Source organism: Hemitrygon akajei, chromosome 18, assembly GCF_048418815.1.
Source record: "Hemitrygon akajei chromosome 18, sHemAka1.3, whole genome shotgun sequence".
NCBI classification, from domain to species: Eukaryota; Metazoa; Chordata; class Chondrichthyes; order Myliobatiformes; family Dasyatidae; genus Hemitrygon; species Hemitrygon akajei.
In genome coordinates, this window is record NC_133141.1 from 15,471,643 (window position 1) to 15,483,994 (window position 12,352).

At 43.1% G+C, this 12,352-nt stretch overlaps 1 protein-coding gene across 3 annotated transcripts in view; it reads left to right on the forward strand.

Moving 5' to 3' along the window:
- The window catches only part of LOC140741135 (tensin-2-like), a 255,607-nt gene that overhangs the window by 50,850 nt on the left and 192,405 nt on the right, over nt 1–12,352 (forward strand). The window contains exon 1 of one of the 3 annotated variants that reach the window (XM_073070947.1): nt 9,829–10,064. The exons of the other annotated variants lie outside the window; for them this stretch is intronic. Within the exon in view, the coding sequence (XP_072927048.1) occupies nt 10,014–10,064 (51 nt within the window). The 5' untranslated portion in view covers nt 9,829–10,013. Of the gene's footprint in view, nt 1–9,828; nt 10,065–12,352 lie in introns of those variants that run through there. 3 annotated transcript variants of the gene reach the window in all.

Genomic DNA, 12,352 nt, shown 5'->3' on the forward strand with positions numbered 1-12,352 from the left:
AATCTGGCATAATGAAGCTTTCTATCCTGTCATGGAAATTTCATTCAAAAGGGAATGTATGATGGTGATTAGTTTATTAGATAAGTAATGCAACAACTCAACTTTAAAGTATGGAAGTCTAGAATTTAAAGAAAAACAAGTCAATAATAATGATGACAACAAAATTACTACTGTATTGTAAAATTTTATTTGATTCATAATGCTACTAAAAATCTGCCATCCTTAGTTGGTCTGCACATGTGTCTCTAGTTCCATCAATGTACTTTAAATAAGGCCAACTATGAGTGTGTAAAAAGCAGAGCTAGTTAAGTGAACTGGCAAATTAAAGGATCAGTCAACTGAAATGCAATGGCAGTCATTTAAGGGGATCTTCCAAAACAGTTACGATGCAACAAGAAAGAAGAATTCCAAGGAATATGTCATGAAATTTTATGCTCGATTCTACATTTTTTAAGTTAACCACAGCTTCTGTTTAAATAAAATAAATTCCAGTTTTTAATTTAGTGTCATGTGTAACGGTACTAAGTTACTTTTAAATGGTGCTTCCCTGATAGCTGTGAACATTTTTTGAATATAACAATTGTTGGGTGCCAAATATCCCATTGAATTGATACCCATGGTTGATACAGGACAGAAAGAGACATTCTGTCTGTCATACCTCTTTGAAGAAGGCTTAATCACACTTTTTAACTTTTTCCACACAGTCCTGCTAACCTTTCGTCTTCATATATTCAGGTACTGGTCTCCCACTGACCAAGCTCTCCATCTTGGAAGTAGGTCAGACTGTTTGCTATTGATAGCAATGTTGTTGAACCTGATCACATGCTTGGCCGAAACTCTTTTTTTGAAAAGGTCCTCTGACCAGATACCTGATGTGCTTTACTGTAGAGCACAATGCATCAAGACAGCCATGTGTCAGAGCAAAATTAATTAACATTATGTTCAGTTGAAATGACAGTGGAGGATTGCACTTTAGCTGAGGCTTTGCAACAGCCATATAAAGTAAATTTGAACCTTACTAAAGTTATAGAATTTTTATTTAAGGAATTTTTACCCTGTCCATACAGAGCACTTATGGGGAACTTGGGCACACTTCCTAACTGCTCAAATACCAGGGAGCTTGGAATTAGTTAATGGTGCACTTGTTTCAGTGTAATGTGTTGCTGGCTGGAAGGTTTAAAGAGTTAGGCTTCAAGTCTCACGGCATAAGGCAAGATTTGAAAGAAAACATGTTGATCATTGACTACAACTTGAGTGAACCTGTTTCGTCCTGTGTTTTGAGGGAGCTGTCTAAACATTTTCAGCAGTAAATGTTTTGCTCTGTATAGCAGGGATAACATTCTTGCTGCATATTATCATCACTTACTGTATTCAATGAGAAAGGAGTTCACATACACCAGGGGGAGGCTGGTTTAATCTGTTGAATGGAACAGCAGTCTTCAGTTGTAAACACCATGGAACCATAGTCATGATCAGTCCTATCTATCTGGCTGCAAATTTACCTGCTGGGTGCTGGATATGTGATGGTGAAGACCTTTTGTGCAGGTGAGGATTTCTTTTACAGATAGATCACGCTCACTGTCCACATGTGCAAGGAGATTTTTGGTGTGCTGGCCATTATTTCTTCCTCCTGTCTACTTGCTAGGCACCTTCCCAGTCAATCCACCTCAGATTCTATTTCTGGATGAGTGGCCGGATTATTCTTCTGCACTCCGGTGAACAATGGCCAGTCTTCCCAAGTCTCTCCTGATAGCATTCTCCCTTAGCCCTGTTGTAGTCAGTCAGGTCATTATAGATTTAAACCCTGTGGCAAAATGAACAGTGAAGCTGTATCAATCAACTTCATTAGTCAACTTCACCAAATCAGTAAGATCTACTGAACAATATCAATAAAAAGATATAATGTAGACATTGGTAAACATTGCACTACAGAGCATATTTATTTTTACATGCCTTTATTGTGCAGGAATTTCATTGGATAAGTGACGTGTGTTATGGGGAGGGAGTTAGGGTGGGAGATTTTCATATGAATTCAGTTTTATGGTTACTGCTAATTAGCTGGCATTTTAAAATTCCAATTAGAAAAATTATTTAATTGCTCGTATTTAAATACTCCCAACTGTCACCATGGGGTTTTCAACTCTTGTCTCTGTATCAAGGACAGGAACACTGAAATGGTGGAGCTTAGTCATTAGGAGCCAAACTCTTCATGCCTGGAAGTCCCTCTTCTGTGCTCTGAATGGTGTCACCAATAGGCCTGTACTGGACTTCCATGATAGAAAAGAACTGGGACTTCAGGAGCTGGTCTAGGTGGTGCAGAAGCTGAACAGATTTGCTTGGAAATTGAAGACTTCTGTTTTGGGCTATTGGCAATGGAGCCACAATGGAAGCAGCAAATGCTCTGCTTTCTTTAATAAGGAAATTACTGTTTAATAAACTTCATTTATAAGCTCCAGTGATTCCTTTGTCTATCAGTGCAGATGTATTGAATGCAGCCTCTGTGTCCCAATACCCTGCCCACAACAATCATCCCAATGGCACTCTCTTGGTCTCTCTAAGTTGTGTAATTGTTTATTCCCTCACCACACAGCCTTCTTGCCAAATACTTTAGCAAAACATTACACCCATTAGTTTGTTTATACTTTGGGGTAACTCAGGTCTTCCTGGGCCAAGGCCCTTCAGCTTGAATGCTTTTTAAATTAACCGCTTGCAATGAGAACATGACTGGTCACAAGATCTCTTCTGGTCTCTGAGGTTCTCACAGCTGAGTCTCAGCACGAGGCAAAAATTAAAACTCGAAATTTGTAGGGTTGTCTATTTTCCTTTGTGATATAAAACCAGAAAATGAAAAACCTTAGAAATTCAAACAATAAGCCTTTTCAAGCTTGTTACATTATTGAAAAGTGATTTTCATTTTTTGCACCCAACCCCCCCCCCCACCCCACACCAGAATGAAACATCAGATTTGCCCATTTTGAGGTTGTTCTCTAAATACAACCAAGAACGCTGTGGAGTGGGTTGCACTTGAGGCAGTTTCTGTATCAATCACACACAGAGTGATGCTATTCTCCGTGCAAATGTCACTGTATAAAAAAACAAGCATGTCTCATTAATGACATTGGATTGCGGCCTCTTCAAGGAAGCCCCAGACATTTTGTTCATCCTTTTGGGGCCTCTGCAAGGTCTCCCCTTTATCTCTTCTTGATACCCTGACCATAGTCCTCATGCCAATTCTCTGATTCCCATGTTAAAGCTCCCACCCAGCTTCACCCCCCAGGATCCCAAGGCTCTTGCCAAAACCCTGTTCTACCAACTATTGTTCGTCTCACTCAGGCATCTAAGCTAGATAACCCCTGACCCAGTAATCTCCCTCAACCTGGTTGCCCCTCCAGTTTTTGACCCAATGATCTCAGAAGCTCTGCACCCCCAACCACAATACTTTAAAGCAAAACAAGTTTGTTAATATACTGAATCAATCTACAGGTGGCAGAACTATTGCCTGCAAATCACTATTGGTGGTTAATGTCGATTTTGGTGCTTGCACTGAGTTAGGGGAGTGTAAAGGTATGCTGCTATAAAATCCAGCAACATGTTTCCAAATGAAAAAGATGAGTGCTGTAATTGGTTGCAATTGAGAGGAGGGCAGGGGTGCTGAGACAATCACCCTGAAATTTTAAAAAGCAAATTGGCAGCTCTCTTTCCAAGGGAATGCCAATAAATTGACTTTCCAGGAGGGGAAATCCTGGCTGATCCACCCCTAGCAAGTTTTGGTAGTGAACGGTGGAACCATAGCCCCCAGAGTGATCTAAAGGTTTTCAATTCTATGAATCTGTCCTCCCTACGAGGGCAGATTCAGTCTCAGATTTTCCTTATTTCTGTACCATGCTATGGCCTGTGAGGTAATATGCCTGCTCCTAAAATGACCCTAATTTAAGCTTTGAAAGGCATCAGCGGCAGCGAAAGGCAGGCAGAGCACCACCAAACAGGATGAGTTATTTCTCCTTGCATGGGGTTTTTCTTATTCTTTAAACCATAAAAGAGAGATAGTGTTTAGCAGAGTGGCTATTGTTGGAGCAGCCATTGTCGGTGTGGGGTCTAGAGTCAGAGTGGGAACTTGGAGGCTTTTACTCAAGAGGTGTGGTGAACTACATATACCTGTCTGGACACGCCCCCTGCTGACTGCTCCTGTGGCTCCTCACACAGACCCCGGTATAAAGGTGATGGAGGTCTGAGCCCGGCCTCTCTGTCTCCAGGATGTAGTATGGTGGTCAATCACTGCTTGTTCCTTCTTCCAGTCAATAAAAGCCGATACCTCGCCTTTACGTCTCAGAGTGAGTTATTGATGGTGCATCAAGAGGCTTCAATGAAAAAAGGCTGAAGCCAAAGAAATGGTTAAGAAGGGTAGGTTTTTTCCTTTTGTTGTTGCTGATTTGGTCCTGGTTGCTCATTGTACAGTGCAGGCAGGGTGGCAGATGTGGCAGTGGAATGCTCATCCTGTAGGATGTGGGAATTCATAGAACCTGATGGTCTCCCTGATGACTACACGTGTGGGAAGTGCAGCCAACTCCAGCTCCTGAAAGACCACGGTAAGGAGCTGGAGCTGGAATTGGATGAACGAAGGAACATCCGGGAGGCAGAGCAATTGATAGATAAGACTTTTGAGCAGGTGGTTACACCCAGAGTGCAGAATTCAGGGAGTAGATGGGTAAACACAGAGAGAGGTAAAGGGAGAAGGAAGTCAGTGCAGGGTCCCCCGGTGGCCATTCCCCTCAGCAACAAGTATACCCCTTTGGATACTGCTGAGGGGGAACCTATCTGAGTAAGGCAGCAGCAGCCAGACCAATAGCACTGTGGTCGGCTCTGAACCTCAGAAGGGTAGGGAGAAGTCAGGTGGAGTAATAGTCAAAGGGATTCGATAGTTAGGGGGACAGATAGGAGATTCTGCAGCAGCAAAAGAGATGCCAGGATAGTGTGATGCCTCCCGGGTGCTAGGGGTCCAGGATGTCTCTGAACGGTTGCAGAGTATTCTTGAAGGAGAGGGTGAGCAGCCAGAGGTCGTGATACATGTTGGCACCAATGACAAAGGCAGGAGAGGGGTAGAGGTCCTGCACAGTAAGTTTAGGGAGTTAGGAAGGATGCTGAAGAGCAGGAAATCTAAGGTGGTAATCTCTGGATTACACCTGGTGCAATGAGCTAGGGAAGGCCAGAACAGAAAGATAGCGCAGATGAATGAGTGGCTAAGGAATTGGGGCATGGGGCAGGGTTTCAAGTTCTTGAATCATTGGAACCTTTTCTGGGGAAGGGGTTACCTGTACAAGTGGGACGAGTTGCACATGAACTGGAGGGGAACCAATATCCTGGGAGGGAGGTTCCCTAATGTTATTGTGGAGGGTTTAAACTAGATTTTTAGAGGGTTGGGAACTGAAGTGAAGAGGTAGAGGATGGGGCGATTGGTGCACAAGAGGAGACAGCTTGTAGGGAGTTTGTGAGGAGGGACAGGCAGATGTTACAGCAAAGACGCAGTCAGCCAGATGGTTTGAGATGTGTCTATTTTAATGCAAGCAGTATCATAAACAAGGCGGATGAACTTAGAGCGTGGATCAATATGTGGAACTATGACATTGTGGCCATTACAGAGACTTGGATGTCTCGGGGCAGGAATGGTTGCTGAGTGTGCTGGGCCTTAGGTGTTTCAAAAAGGACAGGGAGGGAGGCGAAAGAGATGGAGGTGTGGCATTGCTAATCAGGGATTGTATCACAGCTGCAGAAAAGGAGGAAGTCGTGGAGGGATTGTTCACTGAGTCAATGTAGCTGGAAGTCAGAAACAGAAAGGGGGCAATAACTCTACCTGGTGTTTTTTATAGACCTCCCCCCCAATAGTTAGAAACATTGAGGAGCAGATAGGGAGACAGATACTGGAACAGGGCAATAATAATAGGGTTGTTGTGCTAGGTGATTTTAACTTTCCTAATATTGACCGTCATCTCCTTAGAGCAAGGGGAGTTTTAATGAAGTGGAGTTTTTTTGGTGTGTTCAGGAAGATTTCCTGACACATAATGTAGATAAACCAACTAGAGGAGAGGTTGTACTTGATCTGGTATTGGGAAATGAACCTGGTCAGGTGTCAGATCGCTCGGTGGGAGAGCATTTTGGAGGTAGTAATCACAACTCTATCACTGGAGAGGGAGAGGAGCAGACAACAGGAGGAAACAATAATTGGGGTAGGAGGAAATATGATGCTATTAGGCAGAAACTTGGGTGCAGATGTTCCCAGGGAAATGCATGACAGAAATGTGGCAGATATTCAGGGAACATTTGCATGGTGTTATGTATAGGTATGTTCCATTGAGGCAGGGAAAGGATGGTAGGGTAAAAGAACCATGGTGTACAAAGCATGAGAGGATCTAGTTAAGAAGAAAAGAAAAGCTTACAAAGGTTCAAGAAACTATGTACTGTTAGAACTCCAGAAAATTACAAGGGTGCTAAGAAGGAGCTCAAGAATGAAATTAGGAGAGCTGGAAGGGGCCATGAGAAGGTCTTGGTGAGCAGGATTAAGGAAAACCCCAAGGCATTCTACAAGTATGTGAAGAGCAAGAGGATGAGCCATGTGAGAATAGGTCCAATCAGGAGTGAGAGTGGAAACGTGCGTGGAGTCAGAGGAGATAGCGGAGGTACTTAATGAATACTTTGCTTCAGTATTCATCTGGAAAAGGACCTTGGCAATTGTGGGAATGACTTACAGTGGACTATAACACTTGAGCATATAGACATTAAGAAAGAGGATGTGCTGGAGCTTTTGTAAAGCATTGAGTTAGATAAGTCTCTGGGTCCAGACAAGATACACCCCTGGCAACTGTGGGAAGCGAGGAAGGAGATTGCTGAGCCTTTGGCGATGATCTTTGCATCATCAATAGGGATGGAAGAAGTACCAGAGGATTGGAGGGTTGCAAATGTTGTTCCCTTGTTCAAGAAAGGGAGTAGAGATAGCTCGGGAAATTATAGACCAGCTAGTCTTACTTCAGTGGTTGGTAAGCTGATGGAGAAGATCTTGAGAGTCAGAATTTATGAACATCTGGAAAGGCATAATATGTTTAGAAATGGTCAGCATGGCTTTGTCAAGGGCTGGTCCTGCCTTACGAACCTGCTTGAATTTTTTGAGGATGTAACAAAACACATTAATGAAGGTAGAGCAGTGGATGTAGTGTATATGGATTTCAGTAATGCATTGGATAAGGTTCCCCATGTGAGGCTCATTCAGAAAGTAAGGAGGTCTGTAACTATTTGAAAACACAAGAAAAAAAGTTTTAAAAAAAAGTAAGTAAGGAGGCATGGGATCCAAGAAGACCTTGCTCTGTGGATCCAGAACTGGCTTGCCCGCAGAAGGCAAAGAGTGGTTGTAGACGGGTCATATTCTGCATGGAGAACAGTGACCAGTGGTGTTCCAAAGGAATCTGTTCTGGGACTCCTCCTCTTTGTGATTTTTTATAAATGACCTGGATGAGGAAGTGGAGGGATGGGTTAGTAAATTTGCTGATGACACAAAGGTTGGGAGTGTTGTGGATAGTGTGGAGGACTGTCAGAGTTTACAGCAGGATATTGATAGGATGCAGAACTGGGCTGAGAAGTAGCAGAGTTCAACCCAGATAAGTGTGAAGTGGTTCATTTTGGTAGGTCAAATTTGAAGACAGAATATAATATTAATGGTAAGACTCTTGGTAGAGATCTTGGAGTTTGTGTCCATAGGACACTCAAAGTTGCTGTGCAGGTTGACAATGTTATTAAGAAGGCGTATGGTGTGTTGGCATTCATCAACTGTGAGATTGAGTTCCAGAGCTGTAAGGTAATGTTACAGCTATGTAAGACCTTTGTTAGACCCCAGTTGGAGTACTGTGTTCAGTTCTGGTCACCTCACTACAGGAAGGATGTGGATACTATAGATAGAGTGCAGAGGAGATTTACTAGGATGTTGTCTGGATTGGAAAGCGTGCCTTATGGTTGAGTGAACTTGGCCTTTTCTCCTTGGAGCAATGGAGGATGAGAGGTGACCTGATAGAAGTGTATAAGATGATGAGAGGCATTGATCGTGTGGATAGTTGGAGGCTTTTTCCCAGGGCTGAAATGGCTAACACAAGGAGGCATAGTTTTAAGGTGCTTGGAAGAAAGTATAGGGGGGGATGTTAGACACACAGAGGGTGGTGGGTGCATGGAATGCACTGCCAGCGGTGGTGGTAAAGGCTGATACAATTGGGTCTTATAAGAGTCTCTTAGATAGGTACATGGAGCTTAGAAAAATAGAGGGCTGTGTACTAGGGAAATTCTAGGTAGTTCCTAGAGTAGGTTACATGGTCGGCACAACATTGTGGGCCGAAGGGCCTGTAGTGTGCTGTAGATTTCTATGTTCTATGTTCTATGATAAAGAAAAATAAAAGGGCACTAATGAAAAATAACCTTTAGATAAATCTATTTTTAACTGGCTGCAGAATTTATTTTCCTACTTGTGCTTTTGCGACAAACTGTATGAATTGCCAAGAGCCAGTTCCTTTTACCTAGCATCTTCACTACAGCATAAACATCTGCATGGAATCACATGACAGATCCTGGGGCAGGTGATCCAAAGCTTAGTTAAAAGAGTAGCTTCATGGAGAATTTTAAGAGGAGGAGAGAGGTAGGGAGGTTTACAAAGGGAATTCCAGAGTTTGAGGCCCACGCAGCTGAAGGCACAGCTGCCAGTTGGAGAGCAATTAAATGCCTGCATGGCAAAGAAATGAGAGTTGGTGGATCTTATGACTTTAAGATATTGGACCGAATTATCTATTTCTGCTCCTTGGAGTCTTCTCCGCCATTTGATCACGGCTGATTTATTATCACTCTCAACCCCATTCTGCCTTCCTCCTGTAACCTTCCACACCCTTACTAAACAAGAACTTATCAACCTCTGTTTTAAATATTCCCAGTGACTTGGCCTCCACAGCCATTAATGGCAATGAATTCCACATATTCACCACCCTTTCGCTGAAGAATTCCTTCTCATCTCTGTTCTAAATAGACATTGTTCTATTGGGTGTGTCCTTTACAACTAGACTCCCTCACTAAAGGAAATGTCCTCTTCATATCCACTTGATCTAGGCCTTTCAATATTTGATAGGTTTCAATGTGATACTCCTCGTTCTGAATTCCAGCGAATACAGACCCAGGGCCATCAAATGCTCCTCATATGATAACCCTATTATTCCAGCAATTATTTTTGTGAGCTTCATCTGGACCCTCTCCAATGTTAGCACATCCTTTCTTAAATAAGGGGCCCAAAATTGCTCACAATACTCCAAATGCAGGCTGACCAATGCCTTATAAATCCTCAGCATGACATCCCTTGGAGGGCTGCACACCAGGAGGAGGATCAGGAGGAATGAGACTGTGGAGGGACTTGAAAACAAGGACGAGAATTGGAAAATCAAAGGAATCACTTCAATGTATATATAGTTTTCCAAGTAAAATAATGCACTTTCAACAGCAAGTGAAAAATTGACTCATTATAAAGGATTATTATGTTATCATGGTTAACCAGATTCTGCAGCTTGGATTGAGAAATAGGCAGTCTGGATTGGAACATTATGCAAACTGTAATTCCTGTGACTCTTTTCTAAATAAAACTGGGAATTACCAGGAATTTGCAACAAAAACTCCTGCAGTTAAATAGTGTGGGTGTAGACAGGAAACGAGTCGGAGTTTTGAAATGACTGTTTTGGTTGAAAGATTAATCTGCCAAGTGTTTGCGTCAGTGGAGCTGTCCGTTTCACACAGGGTTGTCAGTGTGCAACACCCTGCTCCGGTAGAAGAGGGTGGGGGCTGTTGGGAGAAAGCAGGGGGATGTGGGACTCTCTCAGGGAAGCAGGGATGTGCTTCAGGAAACTGTTGATCATCCATTCCCATTCTCTTGTTGCTTTTGTGGCTGTGTCCCTCCTTATTGTTCCCTCCTCCTTATCCTGCTGCTTGTCTGGAGTGCAGTAGTCAGGATGAAACCTAAAAGTGCTACAGAGTGCCCTGGAAAGCCTGGACGAAGCAGGGTGAGTCACTCATCTTTCTATGTGTTTTCTGCTATTTTACACATTTGATTCTTATACTCCAAGAGGCAGCCTTTGGTAAATAAAGCAATAAATAATGTGGATTATTTAGTGTTCTGCTGGGTCTTCTCTGCCCGCTGCAGGCACTGACTCCTCACTGGAGTTTCAGGGGCTCTGCTTGCCTTATCCAGCGACTGATGTTTGGTATGATTTTTGGAATGGGATCACACATAATCCCATGGTCCTATGGCCCATCTGCCACCCCTATAGGCGTACCTTCCAGCAGATAGTATTGGGAACCCAGGCTGTTTGAGGCTGTCATCTCAGAATAGTACAGATGGAATGCTGCATTGGCAGAGCTACTGTCTTGTAAATCTTAAACCAGGGTCCTGTCAGTCTGTGTAAGTGACCCTAAGCAATCCCTTGGGAAGATTTGAAGGAGCAAGGAATTTTTCTGGCGTTTTGACAAATATTCCGTTCGTAACTGACAAATTGGTAATTCATCCTGTTCAAGGCTTGTGGAATCTTCCATGATTATCTATGATCCGACAGAATCTACACCAATGAGGCAATTTATTGGCTGCCAAGCATTCTGAATGTCCTCGGGTTGTGAAAGATTTTGCACAAAGGACCTTTAATTTACTCTTAACCAAAACTCAGGGGTAGTGAGGCAGATTGCAGCTGTCCCTGCTCAGGATAGCTGGGGATTGAGGTGCCACCTCCTGGTGGCTACAGTGCACTTAATCATTCAGCCTGGAGAGTGAGGACTGGGCCATATCCTACTGAATATTCTATGTTCTATAGCAAGGCATAACAGAAAACCAAGAGTTGTGCATGATTCCTTGAACAGTAAATAAAAGGTTAATATTCACTCAGGGCCCAGTAAAAAGTCTGTCATTGTCTCAGTAATGTGATGGAGACTCCTCTCTCACTGTAGGAGAGGTGGTGCTGTGTGAATGGAAGCTTGAAGCCAGCATGAACAGAACAACTCCTCTATTCTAATAGCTTAGCAATAGTTAATCATCTGACACAGTCGCAGATGGTCAGTACACTTCTATTTGGTAATACCATTCTACATTTAAGACTATATGGACCGGGATTGAAAATGACTTTGCTTCCCATTGGCTCATTGTACAGCACTCTTGCTTCTGATTCAGGTGATTGCGTCTTGAATCCCTCTCCAGAAATCCAGGCTGCTGCCACCCAGTGTGGGTGTTCTTTTCAGATGAGATGTTAAGATAGGGCATTGTTTGCTTCCTTAGATGCAAAGAATACCATAGTCCTTATCACATTGTTGTTAGTGGGATCTTGCTGTGTGCAGTATGCGTTGTGGGGTTACATTATTTCAGAAAGCATCCCAGAATGTTTTGGGGTTATTTGAGATTGTAAAAAGTCCCAAGGGGAGTCTTTTCAGCCATCTTGTGTCCCTTGCTGTGTCAGATTTTACCCCCACACATCTTGGCTCTCTAGCTGTGAGTATTCGTTTCATCATGTTCACACCACCTGTTCCCTTATGTTTGCTTTGACATTTAACGGAAGCAAAAATAGCCCCATTAAGAACAGGCTAAATATTGCTCTGAATGCAGTGCACTTCCTGCCATCCGGTAGCACAAAGGCACATAGGACAATTAAAGGGCAAAAAGCAGTTTTCCAGCATCGCTCTGAATTCTTTTAAGCTCCGTTTGAGAACAGCCTTTGTTTCTTGGAGGAGTTTGGTTACAACTTTGCTATCAAACTTTGAACCAGCTTTCTGCCTCATGGGTCCTTCACGGGCTACGATGAGGAAGGAGCTGTGCAACAGAGCACAAGGCAGATCTGGAGCCCAGTCCACTTGAACATCAGAGACAAAGTTCAAGGTGAGGACTTTTCTGTGAGGGTGACCATAACTGTCCAGAATAGAAAGTAAAGGAACACAGTACGAGCAAGCGTGTATAGTATGTCAATGTGTCCTGTGTATGAGAGCATGATTTTGTAAGTCTATGAATCCTTGTAAGTGCATGTGAGCGTAAGACAATGCACAATGAATGATAAGGCTCTGGGAAGTACAGAGGACAGTGTTCTTGGTATACAATCCAAGGATTTCTGAAGGTGGCAGCAAGGATAGATATAGTGATGAAGAGGGCATATGGGATATATGGCTATAGCAGGAAGGTTATGGTACAACTTCATAAAACATTGGTTTAGCCACAGCTGGAATACATGTGCAGTTCCGGTCACTACACTATAGGAAGAACATGAATATTTAAAAAATCTGTAGATCCTGGAGATCTGAAACAAACAGAAAATGCTTG